General features: G+C 49.9%; 1 protein-coding gene across 2 annotated transcripts in view; it reads right to left on the reverse strand.

Moving 5' to 3' along the window:
• Positions 1-1,093: 1,093 nt before the first annotated feature.
• The window catches only part of LOC142301821 (uncharacterized protein HI_0077-like), a 54,808-nt gene continuing 38,239 nt past the window's right edge, over positions 1,094-17,662 (reverse strand). For both annotated transcript variants that reach the window (XM_075342852.1, XM_075342853.1), the window contains exons 11-12: positions 11,685-11,789; positions 1,094-1,476 (exon numbers count right to left, since the gene is read on the reverse strand). In XM_075342852.1, coding sequence (XP_075198967.1) covers positions 1,447-1,476; positions 11,685-11,789 — 135 coding nt within the window. In that variant the 3' untranslated portion in view covers positions 1,094-1,446. The remainder of the gene's footprint in view (positions 1,477-11,684; positions 11,790-17,662) is intronic.

Here is a 17,662-nt window from a genome sequence, read left to right on the forward strand (position 1 = left end):
AGCGTTTGATCCTTGTATGCCGTTTGCTGCCACAGACGAGCTGGAATACTTTTGTTATTCTTACCAGCCAATAATTACCAGGATCAGATTCTGTCCCCTTCATGTATATTGGCACCACATTTGCTATACACTAGTCCTATGGTACAGACCCTATTATAATGGAATTTGTGAAGATTAAAAATAATGGTTGTCTATCACCGTCCTTAATTCCCACAGTACTCGAAGGGAGGGAGGCTACACCACCCAGGGCTTGGGATTCATCTACTTTAGTTAAGTAGGGGACACCTAATGTAGAATTAATGTTATTAACTCTTTCACCCCTGGGCGAGTTTTTTGCTCCCCTTCTTCTGAGAGCCATAACTTTTTTATTTTTCGTCAGTATTGCCATATGAGGGCTTATTTTTTGCGGGACGAGTTGTACTTTTGAATGAAATGGATAGTTGTACCATATAGTGTACTGGAAATCAGGAAAAAAATTCAAAGTGTGGTGACATTGCACAAAAAGTGGAATTGCACTATAGTTTTTGGAATATTTTATTCACAGTGTTCACTATTTGGTAAAACTGATGTGTCGGTACGAGTTTGTGTATACCAATATGCATACTTTTACTTTTATCTAAAGATAAAAAAAAATTCAGAAGTTTGATCCCAAAAAAGTTGCGCTTTTGGTGCCATTTTCTGAGAGTCATAGTGTTCTCATTATTTGAGATTTGTGGCTCAGTGACTGCTTTTTTTTGCGTCTTGAGGTAATGTTTTTAATTATACCATTTTTGTGTGGATGCTAAGTTTTTATCGCCCGTTATTGCATTTTAAAAAAAACCAAAAACGTAATTTTGGGGGTTTGGAATTTTTTTTTCTCCCCATGCCATGTACCGATCAGATTAATTAATTTTACACTTTGATACACCGGGCTAGCGGAATCCATCCATGTCTGTTAGCCCCACATGTCTGCTGTTAAAATCAGCGGACATGTGCGGGAATCACCACCGGCTCACCGCAGCAGCCGTCGGTGATTACCACAACATGACCGATGATGTACCAGTACGTCATTGGTCGTGAAGGGGTTTTTAATCACACAAAAAGATCAGAAATCTAAAAAGGAACTTTACATTTTTATTTTAATAAAATGTTTCTTTAAAATAATGCAGCATAATTACAAAGTTATAATGTGGAATATGTTGCTTTACCAATAGATATCAACAGTTTGGTTTTCTAGTCGGACCTAACACATCCCTTAAAAAACATAATTTAGTAGAACACGCACTATTTATGGCCTAATACTTAAAAGAACAAAGTTTGCAGTCATTCTTTTTTCTCCTCTACACATTGCCCAGCAATGAGTCCTTATAATTTGTGTATAGGCATGAAGGACAAGCGTTCATATCGAGCAGGAGACGACTGGGCTGCAAGATGGCCACCATCATCTGCGGTCATGTATGGCTGCTTTCAGGATGGTTTCACCAAGGGGAGATACCACTGCAAGAGACGAAATAACAGCTAAGTACATGCAGAATGTAAAAGGGTACACATCATTATACCAGGCGGTGCAGAGAAAGATTTCCAGTAGACAAAAATAAATCCTGTTGCTATGGAAACAAATAGAACTTCATGAACTTGTCAAAGTTAATGACAGAAAGGTTATGTCATTTTGAAATTGTGATTCACAAAGTTAACCCCGTCAGGTGAAGATTGGAACTTCGGCAAAAACTTTCCAAAGGCGTCTTGTTTTTGCAGGATAATGCGCTTGCCCAGCAGTGTCGTCATATTGCCCCCCAATATGAAAGAAAAACGGCCGTGAAATTGCCGATTGTCCACCATATTCTCTCATCTCCTTATCTATTTCTGAAACCACTACATTTTACGACAAGTGAGAAGGCTATGTTGTGGTTTGCAAAACAGGATAATCTTTTTTTCTGAAGGATTAGGGTATGTGCCCACGATCAGTGTTTGCAGCATTTTGGACACCGCATGCTTCAGCTGCGTCCAAAACACTGCGATGTACAGTACAAGCACAGTGGATGGATGTGATTTCTAGAAATGCCATGCCCACTGTCCGTGTACGGCCCACTGCGTGAACTGACCTGCGGTGCGGCGTTCCGAGGTGCAAGCATGTCAACTGTTTGCTGCAGAGTCACGAGTGTTGTCCGCTGGGAGAACAGAAGAGACCGGAACTGTCCAAGTCCGGATCGTGGGCATGGGCAGCTGCGGTCTCCTGCGGAGGAGGCTCATGAACCTGCAAATCAGAACCCACCACATCCAGGACGCAGCAGGTCCTGATCATGGGCACGTACCCTTAGAATGACTTTTTAATTGATGCATGAAATATCTAGAGTTGTAAGGGGACTATGTAAGAAAAAAAAAAAAATAGTATTAGGCTATGTGCGCACGTTGCGCATTTGCATGCAGTTACGCTGCGATCTGCACCGCAGCGTAACTGCATGCGTCCTGCGTCCCCAGCATAAACTATGAAGATTATGCAGGAGACGTGCGCACGTGGTGTATTAGAGCACAGCGCTTCGGCTGCTGCCCGAACCGCACGTTCTAAGAAGTGACATGTCACTTATTCTGTGCGCTCTGCATGCATCCCCCGCTCTGTCTATGGGAGGGGCTGCACTCAGAGCGCATGAAATCGGCTTTTTTCTCATTACGGACTCTTTCTGCAGCGATTTGAAGCGCACGTGTGCTGTTCAAATCGCTGCAGAAATTTCATTTTTGCAGGGACAGAACGCAACGTGCGCACATAGCCTTACTGTGAAAAAAATACAGGTGCCCAGCAATTTTGCCACAACACGGAAGTGAGCAAAATTTTAGCAATTTTTGGTGTTTTCATTCACACCACTTTTTTCCAGCTCTGCCAGAAAAGGCAATTTAGATAACGAGATAGAAATGGTTGACGCAGGTTTTTACACTGTCCACAGATCGTATCTGATAGCAGAACATAACACCGGGACGCTTCTAAGAACTGCGAGTTCCAATCATCTGTATGTGAGGACAGCAGCAGAGGAGGCGCTGTGGATACTGTGCAGCCTCAACACATCTGCAAGATAATGATACTCCTGTCAATAGAGGGCGAACAGGAGTAAGTGCACATGCTCCACAGTGTAGCCACGCGCTGCCCTCAGTGAATGCGAAGAACAAATCTCCAGGTGCCTAACCCATAACAATATAAACTACAGGATATGAGCAGTGGCAACTCTTACAAAGCTATGAGGTGATTTGGGTTACTATGGATAAATTTGTCTTGTGAAAATAAATGCAAATTACATATTAGGCTATGTGCGCACGTTGCGTAAATACATGCAGTTATGCTGCGCTTTGTAGCGCAGCGTAACTGCATGCGTCCTGCGTCCCCTGCACAGTCTATGGAGATTGTGCAGGGGCCGTGCGCACGTGGCGTTTTAGAGCGCAGCGCTTCGCGCTGCGTAAAAAGAGGTGACATGTCACTTCTTCCGTGCGCTTTGCCGGCAGCTCCTGCTCTGTCTATGGGAGGAGCTGCAGGCAGAGCGCATGGAATCTGCTTTTTTTTTTTTTCACTACGGACATTTCTGCAGCGATTTAAAGCGCACGTGTGCTCTTCAGATCGCTGCAGAAATTTCTGCAGTAACTGTACGCAACGTGCGCACATAGCCTAATGGTTGTCTGTAAAATGCTATTGAAGACCAGATTTATTCTAGGAATACCCCTTGAATAGCAACTTTACTAATAACCTACCATTAAAAAAGAGAATTTTGTTACTTACCGTAAATTCTTTTTCTTATAGTTCCGTATTGGGAGACCCAGACCATGGGTGTTTAGCTTCTGCCTCCGGAGGACACACAAAGTACTACACTTAAAAGTGTAGCTCCTCCCTCTGAGCTTATACACCCCCTGGTAGCCAGTCCTAGCCAGTTTAGTGCAAAAGCTGAAGGAGAATAGCCACCCACAAGTAGAACCGAGTAAGAACCGGAACAACCGGAGACTCTGTCCACGACAACAGCCGGTGATAACACACAGAACAAGAAAATTGCCAACAGGCAACAGGGAGGGAGCTGGGTCTCCCAATACGGAACTATAAGAAAAAGAATTTACGGTAAGTAACAAAATTCTCTTTTTCTTTATCGTTCCTTTGGGAGACCCAGACCATGGGACGTTCCAAAGCTGTCCCTGGGTGGGAATAAACAGAAAAAACTAAGAAGTAGGCGGAGCCTAACTTCACAAGTGGGCGACTGCTGCCTGAAGGATGCGTCTGCCCAAGCTCGCATCTGCCGAAGCATGAGCATGCACTTGGTAGTGCTTCGAAAAGGTATGCAGACTAGTCCAAGTGGCAGCCTGACAGACTTGTTGAGCCGTAGCCTGGTGCCTAAAAGCCCAAGAGGCACCGACAGCTCTGGTCGAGTGTGCTTTGATCCCCGACGGGGGAGGCACCTGAGTACTCTGGTAGGCGTCCGAAATGGTCGATCTAATCCAACGGGCCAAGGTCGGCTTAGAAGCAGAGAGACCCTTGCGCCGCCCTGTGGTTAGCACAAAAAGAGAGGTGCACCGCCTAAGCGCAGCGGTGCGAGACACATAGATCCGGAGCGCCCGCACCAGATCCAAAGTATGCAACGCTTTCTCAAAGCGATGAACAGGGGCCGGACAGAAGGAAGGCAAGGAAATATCCTGGTTAAGGTGGAAGGGAGAGACCACCTTAGGAAGAAAGTCCGGGGTCGGACGGAGAACTACCTTGTCTTGGTGAAAAACCAAAAAAGGTGACTCCGAGGAGAGCGCAGCCAAATCAGAGACTCTCCTGAGAGAAGTTATGGCAACTAGAAAGGCCACCTTTTGAGAAAGACGATACAAAGAAACCTCCCTAAGGGGCTCGAAAGGGGGTTTCTGCAATACCGTGAGGACCAAGTTAAGGTCCCAGGGATCCAAGGGCCGCCGATAAGGCAGAATGATGTGAGACGCACCTTGCATGAAGGTGCGGACCTGAGCCAGCCGGGCGAGACGCCGCTGGAACAGCACTGATAGAGCTGAGACTTGTCCCTTGAGAGAGTTGAGGGACAGTCCTAGCTGCAGACCGGACTGTAAAAAAGACAGAAGGGTCGGCAACGAGAATGGCCAAGGGGAATGGCCGGAAGAGCGACACCAGGACAGGAAAATTTTCCAAGTCCTGTGATAGATCTTGACGGAGGAAGACTTACGGGCCCGAATCATAGTGGAGATGACTTCAGGAGGAATACCAGAAGCCGTCAAAATCCAGGACTCAAGAGCCACGCCGTCAATTTGAGTGCCGCAGAATTCGGGCGGAAAAACGGACCTTGCGAGAGCAGGTCTGGACGGTCCGGAAGATGCCACTGCATCTCCACGGACAGTTGGAGCAGGTCCGGATACCAAGCTCGCCTGGGCCAGTCCGGTGCAATGAGGATGACTCGACGGCCCTCCATTCTGATCTTGCGCAGGACTCTGGGCAAGAGAGCTAGAGGGGGAAACACGTAGGACAGACGAAACTGGGACCAGTCTTGAACCAGAGCGTCCGCGGCGAAGGCCTGAGGATCGTGGGAGCGAGCCACGTAAACCGGAACCTTGTTGTTGTGACGGGATGCCATTAGGTCCACGTCCGGAGTGCCCCACTTGCGGCCGATTGACTGAAACACTGCCGGGTGCAGGGACCACTCGCCACCGTCCACGGATTGACGGCTGAGATAATCTGCCTCCCAGTTTTCTACGCCAGGGATGTGGACTGCGGAAATGATGGACTTGGAGTTCTCCGCCCATTGAAGAATTCGTTGGACCTCCAACATTGCCAGGCGGCTGCGTGTCCCGCCTTGGTGATTGATGTAGGCAACTGCTGTCGCGTTGTCTGACTGGACTCAAATGTGCCTGCCCGCCAACAGGTAGTGAAAGGCTAGGAGAGCTAGAAGCACAGCTCTGGTTTCCAGCATTGATTGAAAGGGCTGACTCGGACGGAGTCCAAGTGCCCTGTGCTCTGTGGTGGAGATGTACCGCTCCCCAGCCGGATAGGCTGGCATCCGTGGTGAGAATCACCCAGGACGGAGTCAGGAAGGAGCGCCCTTGGGACAGGGAGAGGGGTCGAAGCCACCACTGAAGAGAGCTCCTGGTCGGTGGCGACAGAGCCACTAACCTCTGTAAGGAGGAAGGCCGCTTGTCCCAACAGTGGAAAATGTCCAGCTGCAGGGGGCGCAGATGGAACTGGGCAAAGGGAACCGCCTCCACGGAGGCCACCATTTGACCCAGCACCTGCATCAGGCGCCTGAGGGAATAACGGCGGGGCCTCAGGAGAGAGCGCACCGCTAGCCGGAGAGACTGCTGTTTGATTAAGGGCAACTTCACAAGTGCCGGCAAAGTCTCGAACTGCATCCCTAGGTACGTGAGACTCTGGGTCGAAGTCAGAGTGGATTTGGGAAGATTGACAATCCACCCGAATTGGGCTAGGGTGGCGAGAGTGAGCGAAACACTCCGCTGACAGTCTGCGCTGGATGTACCCTTGACCAGAAGGTCGTCCAGATAAGGAAGCACTGCTAACCCCTGGAGGTGCAAGACCGCAATCACTGCCGCCATGACCTTGGTGAATACCCGAGGGGCCGTGGCTAACCCGAAGGGGAGAGCCACGAATTGGAAATGATCCTCTCCTTGGGTCATAGAGGCAATGACTGATCGCAGAGACTCCATGCGAAAATGCCGCACCCGGACATGCTTGTTGAGAAGCTTGAGATCCAGGATGGGCCGGAAGGTACCGTCCTTTTTTTGAACTAGGAAGAGATTTGAGTAAAAACCTCTGAACCGTTCCTGAGCGGGAACTGGGACAATCACTCCGTTTGCCTGCAAGGATGCCACGGCCTGTGAGAAGGCGGCGGCCTTGGAGCAGGGGGGAGTTGAGAGAAAAAATCTGCTTGGAGGGCTGGAAGAGAATTCTATCCTGTAGCCGTGAGATATGATGTCTCTCACCCACTGATCGGAGACTTGCTTTAACCAAGCATCGCCAAAGTGGGAGAGCCTGCCACCGACTAAGGACGTGGCTGGAGCGGGCCGAGAGCCATGAGGAAGCTGCCTTAGTGGCAGAACCTCTTGCGGTCTTCTGCGGACGCGCTTTTGGGCGCCAGTTGGATTTCTGATCCTTGGCTGAGTTAGCGGACAAGGCGGAAGGCTTAGAGGATGACCAGTTAGAGGAACGAAAGGAACGAAACCTCGATTGATTCCTACCCTGGGCGGGTTTCCTGGTCTTGGTTTGTGGCATGGAAGTACTCTTCCCGCCAGTAGCTTCTTTAATGATTTCATCCAGCTGTTCACCTAACAGCCGTGAACCAGCAAAAGGGAGCCCAGCAAGAAACTTCTTGGAAGAAGCATCTGCCTTCCACTCTCGAAGCCACAAAATCCTGCGGATAACAAGAGAATAGGCTGAAGCCACCGCAGTGCGGTGAGCAGCCTCTAGCATGGCAGACATGGCATAAGATGAAAAAGCTGAAGCCTGAGCAGTTAAGGTAACCATCTCAGGCATAGATTCCTTGGTGAGGGAATGCATCTCCTCTAGAGAAGCAGAGATGGCTTTGAGAGCCCACACTGCTGCAAAAGTCGGGGAAAATGCGGCCCCCGCAGCTTCATACACAGATTTGGCCAGAAGGTCAATCTGACGGTCAGTGGAATCCTTAAGTGAGGTGCCGTCAGCCACCGACACAACGATCCGGGCTGATAGCCTAGACACCGGAGGGTCTACCTTTGGGGAGTGAGACCACTCCTTGACCACCTCAGGTGGAAATAGAAACCGGTCATCAGAACCACGCTTTGGAAAGCGTTTGTCAGGGCAGGCCCTGGGCTTGGTCACAGCGGTCTGAAAACTGGAGTGGTTAAAGAACACACTCTTCACTCTCTTAGGCGAGGTAAACTGATGTTTTTCTGCCAAAGAGAGTTGCTCCTCTGACACTGGCGGATTGAGATTCAGCACAGAATTAATAGAAGCAATCAAATCACTAAGATCTGAGTCACCCTCAGAGAAATCGATGGGATACATAGCCTCCGAGCCCCCAGAGAGGGCATCCTCCTCATCTTGAGAGTCAGCTCTTGAGACAGAGCCGTGGGATGGGGAGGGGGAGGAAACCCTGCGCCTTCTCTTAGAAGGACGGGGTCTGGGATCAGATGATGAATCCTCCGTGAACTCCGATGGACGGAGATCAGAGAATAGGAGTCCTCTGTCAAGAGTATTAGAGGCACCCTGTGAGGGGGGCTGATGCATATTCATCAAAGTCCTGGACTAAAGTCCCATGGACTCAGCAAATGACTGGGATATGGATCTAGAAAGGGACTCTACCCAGGCCGGGGGTTCAATCACAGGTACAGCAGCAGCCTGAGAGACCACTGAGGGTGAGACTCCAGGCTGTGGCACCGCCAAGTTAGAGCAACCATCACAGTGTGGATAAATGCTCGGCTCAGGCAGCAGGAGCTTACATGCAGTGCATGCAGAATAAAGCTTTGGAGCCTTGCTCCTTGTGTGAGACATGCTGCTGGAGTGGGGGCTTTGCAGAGAATGAACCCCAGGGAGAATATACAGAGGTCCACAACTGGAGACCGGCTGTGGCTTACCAGACCGCTGAGCGCGGTGTTGTGTGCCCTCCAGATCCCGAAGCCCGGTCCCCCAGTGCGCAGCACCTCAGCAGAGATGCAGAATGCAGGATGTCCCAGAGCAGAGTGAACTCTGCCTGAGAAACTAGGGGGCGTTCCTATAAAAGAGCGGGAACTGGAGGGCTATAGAGACCTGCAGGGAAGGAGGGACGCCCCAGCAGTGGGGAGTGTCCCTCCCCTGTGTAGAACGGCCGCCGGGAGGAGCCGAACCTGTCCCTCTGTATGAGTGACATGCGAGGGCAGGAAAATGAAACTAGGCCTCCGGCGAAGCCGGGGCCTAAATTTAAGCGACGAGGCCGACAAGCAGGCACCATCGGCGCGGTTCTCAGGCAAAAGCTAGAGAACCCGCCGGAAAAGTTAAAACAATCACATACAGCATACTCTCCCCTTACAATAAAGAACCGGGACCCCCAACATAAACGTCTCAGGTACTTAGCTGCTGAGACGCAGGGACATGTCCCTGGGGATGAGTGCTCCGGTCCAGCAGAATCCTCAAGGGGCTGTGGATGGAGACCGGACTCCTGCCAGGCATGGAGACCGTGCTGGCTCCCACTTCAAGCCAGAACCCAGAAGGGATGGTGAAGGAGCGCGGCATGTAAGGCTCCAGCCTTGTAAATCAACCTTAACAACACCGCCGACACAGTGGGGTGAGAAGGGACATGCCGGGAGTCCAGACATGGACCCGCTTTTCTTCAAACTCTTTCCAAAAGTCAAACAAATCAGATGAAAATGCATGTGTGGATGTATGCCTCCTGACACAAAGCAATAAACTGGCTAGGACTGGCTACCAGGGGGTGTATAAGCTCAGAGGGAGGAGCTATACTTTTAAGTGTAGTACTTTGTGTGTCCTCCGGAGGCAGAAGCTAAACACCCATGGTCTGGGTCTCCCAAAGGAACGATAAAGAAAGGGAATTTTTCATCTGATTTTAGCTAAGCAATCCAGGGCTGGGTGAAGTGCGGCCCGCGAGCTAGTCTGGTCAGTGGACTAAGAAAGCAGAAGGGCTGAAAACTGTGGACCGTGAGCAGCACCATGCCCTCCGCCTGCTTCCGGATGTCACTGCTGTTTGCACCGCAGATGTAGACGGCAGTGAACACATTGGTGGAGGATGGGCCGCTGGCTCCTTCTTCCACCAATCAGCGTGAGGCACAGCAGACACATCATTGTGTGTGCTGTGCGGAGTGTCAGTGCACCGGAGGCCGGTCTGACCAGGGGAACGGGAGTGATGCAAGTATGTGGTGTGTTTTTTTATTTTCATGTGTATGGGATGTTAGTATGTATGTAGGAGGCTAGGTGGAGGCTCAGAAATATATACATTAAGCTATGTGGGGGCTCAGAAATGTACATAGAGGGGCTATGTGGAGACTCAATGTTTGTAGAGGAACTATGTGGGGGCTCACGTATATAAAGGGAATGTGTGGGGGCTCATACTGTATGTAGGGGCTGTGTGGGGGCTTATACTGTATTTAGGGGGGCTGGGTGAGGGCTCATGCTGTATATAGGGGGATGTCAGCATACTTAATTCTTCTCAATATTGAGTGATGATATAAAATAATTCTAATATTAATATGTTAATATTGAGGATAATTAATTTCAGCCTATTGGTTCGGCCCTCTACAACAGGCAAGGTCTCTCATCTGGCCACTTGGGAAAATTAATTGCCAACCCATGATGTAACCTGAGAGCAGCATAATGCTGGGGCTGAGACCCAATTCCAGAGATATGTCACTTGCCGGTCTGTATGCTATCATTTTAATACAATAACAGTTTTCTCTCCTGTAGATGTAGCTCTGCTCAGAATGCTGAGCCCTGTATAACAACGCCCACACCACTGATTAGCATCATTGTGTGTACAGTGCTGGGGCGGGGTTACACAGCAGTTGACTAAGAGGTACGAGGGAACTAGTCCTGTAATAAGATTCTCCTGCTGATTAAATACTGATTTTACTGAAACAGCAAAACACAATCTAGTATGTGACACATCACTGTAATCAGGGTCTCTGTCCCAACATAATGCTGCTCCCAGACTATATAGCAAAAACATGCTGACAGATTCTCTTTAAAGAGCACCAACTACCAAAATTTTGCTAAAATGAACTGAAGGCAGTGCCATACTGGCACTAAGATGCTGAATCCAGGCATACCTGTTGTAGAAAGATCTGATGCTTAGTTGCAGAAATATCTTCAAATCAAAGTTGCAGAAATGCATTGCACTTTGATTGACAGGTGCACCGGGGACAGGCCTTTGTGGGTCGGGTCCTCACTGTAAAGTCTTCCTCCAGCTTCCTCTATGATGTGCCCCTTTTTCTTTATTGGAATCTCGCGCCACACCACCATTGCTGGTGTTGACAGTGCGTGCACAGATTATAAGAAGCATCGGCGCATGGGCAGATTTTTAGGTTTTTTTTTTACATCTGCGCACGCGCCCCTGCCACTCAGTTTTCGCCGCAGTGTCTTCAATAAAAATGGCGCTAGTTTGTGGTTTCTGCATGCGCAGATTCTGGCGCCATATAATAAAGACAAAATCACTAGGTCAATGTGCATGTACCACCGACAATAGTGGAGTGGCGCGAGATTCAAATGAAGAAAAGGGGGCACATCATATAGGACGCTGGAGGAGGACTATACAGTGAGAACCCGACCCAAAAAGGACCACTCCAATTGCAACTGTTACAGTGCAGGGCATTACTGCAAACAATGATTAAAGATATTACTGCAACCAAGCATCGGATCTTTCTACAACAGATGCGCCTGGATTCAGCATCTTACTGACTGTATGGCACTGCTTCTAGATCATATAGCAAAATCCTGGTGGTTAATTCTCTTTAAGGCTTGGTGCCTATAACATATTAGAGATAGATTACATTACTTACCCTATATTTCCACACAAAGACTGTTATATTTGACATTACCAACCCCCCAAATAAGCAAACGCCAATATTGGCAGTTGGTAACAGGTAGTAGAAATGACATGAAAAACATTAAGTTACATCAAAGCAATCCAGAACTCAGAACATCAGTGTATAGCAGCACGGTGGACCATGTACCGATAGCCTGACATCCAGGCCAACATCACAAAGGGTCACGTTACCTCTTCAGACATCCCTGCTGATTTCCTTCCCTCTGTATTGAATGGAGGCTTTAGGTATCCTTTAAAATACAATGGTACCAGCTCATGAAAGGTAGATAAGCAGTCCTAATGGGAGACAGATGACAAACATCTAAATATTCTGTACAATGCAGATTTTATACCTCACTTAGCAATTGTCCTTATTGGCAGCGATTTCTTTGGTTTAACCATGTATTTATCATAACCAATGTCTCTCCGAAAAGTAGTGAACACGATCCTTATACTGTTGTCCATAGTATCTTTGTGGGTCTGCACTACAGGCCCTATTTGTATGCCCTTAATTCATCACTATTTGTGCATAATACATTATATTTTTTAAGAAATTAAGACCAAACTTGTATAATATCAGGCACAATGTACAGTACAGCTCTGGAACAAGCATATTTTATGTATTCATCCTAATACTGTGCATAGAGCTTCAAATCTAGTGGATTATGACTTTCACGGTCATGCAGCTGAAGGAAGCACCATTGATGCACTATACGGCCAGATGTACATTACTTAAAGGGTTTGTCCAGGACGATATGAGATTGTTGAGTGTTTGACATCCCTACTAATCAGCTGTATGATGTCATAGTCTTACTGTGTGGCGACAGCTTTCAGGTGCAGTTTACTTTTTAGGATACATATTCCATATTGAAATCATGGGTATTCCCATTTAATTCTAACATAACTACAGGCGGATTATCGGAATGTATCCCATATTTATTATTTATCCCATGAATGTGTAAGTTGGATACACCTTTCAAAGCAAAGACAATTTGCTTACAACAGCTCTGATGGTTCTGTGGTTTTCAGTAGTGGTAACAAATACAACATCCTACTACCCAACCTCCAACGTCAAAGCACAATTATTTTGTTCACACAGAAGAAGATGGTTGGTTCTGCTTTACCCATTAAAATCACATGCTTGCCCAGCTGTAATGTGCGTGCACAATACAGTACATGCAGGGGTCAGAATGAATAGGCGTTCTTGAACATGTGTTCCGCCAAATGCCATCTCATCTAAGTTTTACATTAGTGTGCTGGATCTGATTTTCGTCCATATTTACCATCAGTGTGGCATTCGTTTTATTGTATGTAAAAAAAAAAGAAGGGAATTTTGTTTACTTACCGTAAATTCCTTTTCTTCTAGCTCCTATTGGGAGACCCAGACAATTGGGTGTATAGCTTCTGCCTCCGGAGGCCACACAAAGTATTACACTTTAAAAGTGTAACCCCTCCCCTCTGCCTATACACCCTCCCGTGCATCACGGGCTCCTCAGTTTTGGTGCAAAAGCAGGAAGGAGGAAAAACTTATAAATTGGTCTAAGGTAAATTCAATCCGAAGGATGTTCGGAGAACTGAAACATGAACCAAAAGAACAATTCAACATGAACAACATGTGTACACAAAAGAACAACCAGCCCGAAGGACACAGGGGCGGGTGCTGGGTCTCCCAATAGGAGCTAGAAGAAAAGGAATTTACGGTAAGTAAACAAAATTCCCTTCTTCTTTGTCGCTCCATTGGGAGACCCAGACAATTTGGACGTTCAAAAGCAGTCCCTGGGTGGGTAAAAGAATACCTCGATAAAAAGAGCCGAAACGGCCCCCTCTTACAGGTGGGCAACCGCCGCCTGCAGGACTCGCCTACCTAGACTGGCATCTGCCGAAGCATAGGTATGCACCTGATAGTGTTTTGTGAAAGTGTGCAGACTAGACCAGGTAGCAGCCTGACACACCTGCTGAGCCGTAGCCCGATGCCGCAATGCCCAGGACGCACCCACGGCTCTGGTAGAATGGGCTTTCAGCCCTGAAGGAAGCGGAAGCCCAGAAGAACGGTAGGCTTCAAGAATCGGTTCCTTGATCCACCGGGCCAAGGTTGACTTGGAAGCCTGGGAACCCTTACGCTGGCCAGCGACAAGGACAAAGAGCGCATCTGAACGACGCAGGGGCGCCGTGCGAGACACGTAGAAACGGAGTGCTCTCACCAGATCCAAAGAGTGCAAATCCTTTTCACATTGGTGAATTGGATTAGGGCAAAATGAAGGTAAGGAGATATCATGATTGAGATGAAAAGGGGATACCACCTTAGGGAGAAATTCCGGGACAGGACGCAGAACCACCTTATCCTGGTGAAAAACCAGGAAGGGGGCTTTGCATGACAGTGCTGCAAGCTCCGACACTCTTCGGAGTGATGTAACTGCCACTAGAAATGCCACCTTCTGCGAAAGACGTGATAAAGAGACATCCCGCAGCGGATCGAAAGGTGGTTTCTGAAGAGCCGTTAGCACCCTGTTAAGGTCCCAGGGTTCAAGCGGACGCTTGTAAGGTGGGACTATGTGGCAAACTCCCTGCAGGAACGTGCGGACCTGCGGAAGCCTGGCCAGGCGCTTTTGAAAAAATACGGAGAGCGCCGATACTTGTCCCTTGAGAGAGCCGAGTGACAAACCCTTGTCCATTCCGGATTGGAGGAAGGAAAGAAAAGTGGGTAAGGCAAACGGCCAGGGAGAAAAACCATTATCAGAGCACCAGGATAAGAAGATCCGCCAAGATCTGTAATAGATCTTGGCGGACGTTGGTTTCCTGGCCTGTCTCATAGTGGCAATGACATCCTGAGATAACCCTGAAGACGCTAGGAGCCAGGACTCAATGGCCACACAGTCAGGTTGAGGGCCACGGAATTCAGATGGAAAAATGGCCCTTGTGACAGCAAGTCTGGGCGGTCTGGAAGCGTCCACGGTTGACCCACCGTGAGATGCCAAAGATCCGGGTACCACGATCGCCTCGGCCAATCTGGAGCGACGAGAATGGCGCGACGACAGTCGGACCTGATCTTGCGTAACACTCTGGGCAGCATCGCCAGAGGAGGAAATACATAAGGCAGTCGAAACTGCGACCAATCCTGAACTAATGCGTCCGCCGCCAGAGCTCTGTGATCCTGAGACCGTGCCATGAAGGCCGGGACCTTGTTGTTGTGTCGTGACGCCATAAGATCGACGTCCGGCGTTCCCCAGCGGCGACAGATCTCTCGAAACACGTCTGGGTGAAGAGACCATTCCCCCGCATCCATGCCCTGACGACTGAAAAAGTCTGCTTCCCAATTTTCCACGCCCGGGATGTAAACTGCGGAGATCGTAGAGGCTGTGGCTTCCACCCACTGCAGAATCCGCCTGACTTCCTGGAAGGCCTGACGACTTCGCGTGCCGCCCTGATGGTTGATGTATGCGACGGCAGTGGCGTTGTCCGACTGTATACGGATCTGTCTGCCCTCCAGCCACCGATGGAAGGCCAATAAGGCTAGATACACTGCCCTTATCTCCAGAACATTGATCTGAAGGGAGGACTCTACCGGAGTCCAGGTTCCCTGAGCCCTGTGGTGGAGGAAAACCGCTCCCCACCCTGACAGGCTCGCGTCCGTGGTGACCACAGCCCAGGTTGGGGGTAGGAAGGATTTTCCTTGTGATAGAGAATTGGGAAGGAGCCACCACTGAAGAGACGTCTTGGTTGCAAGGGACAGAGAGACGTTCCTGTCTAGGGAAGTCGACCTCCTGTCCCATTTGCGGAGAATGTCCCATTGGAGTGGCCGCAGATGGAATTGCGCGAACGGCACTGCCTCCATCGCTGCCACCATCTTCCCCAGGAAGTGCATGAGGCGCCTCAAGGGGTATGAGTGACCCCGAAGAAGAGATTGCACCCCTGCTTGTAGAGAAAGCTGTTTGTCCAGCGGTAGCTTGACTACCGCTGACTGTGTATGAAACTCCATCCCGAGGTAAGTCAGTGATTGGGTCGGTGTCAACTGGGATTTGGGGAAGTTGATTATCCACCCGAACCGCTGGAGAGTCGCCAGAGCGACTGTAAGGCTGTGTTGACACGCCACCCGAGAAGGTGCCCTGACTAGGAGATCGTCTAAGTAGGGAATCACCGAGTGGCCCTGAGAGTGAAGGACCGCCACAACGGATGCCATAACTTTGGTGAACACCCGTGGGGCTGTCGCCAGGCCGAAAGGCAATGCCACGAACTGAAGGTGTTCGTCCCCGATGGCGAAACGCAAGAAGCGTTGATGTTCGGGTGCGATCGGCACATGGAGATAAGCATCCTTGATGTCGATCGATGCTAGGAAGTCTCCTTGTGACATCGAGGCGATGACCGAGTGGAGAGATTCCATCCGAAATCGTCTGGTGCTCACATGTCTGTTGAGCAGTTTGAGGTCCAGAACGGGGCGGAAAGATCCGTCCTTCTTTGGCACCACGATAAGTTGGAGTAAAAGCCGCGACCTTGTTCCTGAGGGGGAACAGGGATCACAACTCCCTCTGTCTTCAGTGTCCACTGCCTGAAAAAGTGCTTCGGCCCGAGCGGGGGGCGGAGAGGTTCTGAAGAACAGAGTCTGAGGACGAGAGCTGAACTCTATCCTGTAACCGTGAGACAGAATGTCTCTCACCCATCGGTCTTGAACGAGTGGCCACCAGGCGTCGCAAAAGCGGGAGAGCCTGCCACCGACCGAGGATGCGGTTCGGGGATGCCGAGAGTCATGAGGAGGCCGCCTTGGAGGCAGCGCCTCCGACGGCCTTTTGGGGGCGTGACTTAGACCGCCACGCATAGGAGTTCCTCTGGCCTTTCTCCAGCCTGCTGGATGAAGAGGATTGGGGCTTGGCGGAGGGACGAAAGGACCGAAACCTCGATTGGACTTTCCGTTGCTGAGGTCTCTTAGGTTTGGACTGGGGTAAGGAAGAGTCCTTTCCCTTGGATTCCTTAATAATCTCATCCAATCGTTCGCCAAACAATCGGTCGCCAGAAAACGGCAAACCGGTTAAGAACCTCTTGGAGGCCGAGTCTGCCTTCCATTCGCGCAGCCACATGGCCCTGCGGACTGCCACAGAATTAGCGGATGCCACCGCTGTACGGCTAGCAGAGTCTAGGACTGCGTTCATGGCGTAGGAAGAAAAAGCTGACGCTTGAGAAGTCAGAGACGCAACCTGCGGAGCAGAATTCCGTGTGACAGCATTAATCTCAGCCAGACAAGCTGAGATAGCTTGTAGTGCCCACACGGCTGCAAAGGCCGGGGCAAAAGACGCGCCCGTGGCTTCATAGATGGATTTCACCAGGAGCTCTATCTGCCTGTCAATAGCATCCTTTAGCGATGAGCCACCTGCAACTGATACCACAGATCTAGCCGCTAATCTAGAGACTGGAGGATCCACCTTGGGACACTGAGCCCAACCCTTAACTACGTCAGAGGGGAAGGGGTAACGTGTGTCAGTAAGGCGCTTAGTAAAGCGCTTGTCCGGAACCGCTCTGGGCTTCTGGACAGCATCTCTGAAGTTAGAGTGATCGAAAAACGCACTGCGCGTACGTTTGGGGAACCGAAACTGGTGTTTCTCCTGCTGAGAAGCCGACTCCTCTATAGGTGGAGGCGGGGGAGACAGATCTAACACCTGGTTGATGGACGAGATAAGATCATTTACTAAGGCGTCCCCTTCAGGTGTATCAAGATTGAGTGCAACGTCAGGTTCAGAGCCCTGAGCTGCGACGTCCGCCTCGTCCTCCAGAGAGTCCTCGAGCTGGGAACCCGAGCAGCGTGAAGAAGTCGGGGAAGATTCCCAGCGGGCCCGCTTAGTCTGTCTGGGACTGTGTTCCGGGCAGGACTCCTCCGCGTGGGACCTAGGGCCCAACCTGGGAGCGCGCTGCGGCGCGGAGCGAGAGGGGCCTGGAGGCGACGAGCTAACGGGGACCGGGGCCTGTGTAAGGACCGGTCTGGACTGCAAAGCTTCCAGCAGCTTGGCAGACCATTTGTCCATAGACTGAGCCATGGATTGTGAAAGTGACTCAGAGAGTTTCTCAGCAAACGCAGCAAACTCTGTCCCTGCCGCCTGGACAGGGGGAGCAGGTGGGTCTACATGAGCCGAGGGGTCCACTAGTGACCTAGGCTCCGGCTGAGCAAGCGAAACAGGGGTCGAGCA

This window comes from Anomaloglossus baeobatrachus, chromosome 4 (assembly GCF_048569485.1).
Source record: "Anomaloglossus baeobatrachus isolate aAnoBae1 chromosome 4, aAnoBae1.hap1, whole genome shotgun sequence".
Lineage (NCBI taxonomy): Eukaryota > Metazoa > Chordata > Amphibia > Anura > Aromobatidae > Anomaloglossus > Anomaloglossus baeobatrachus.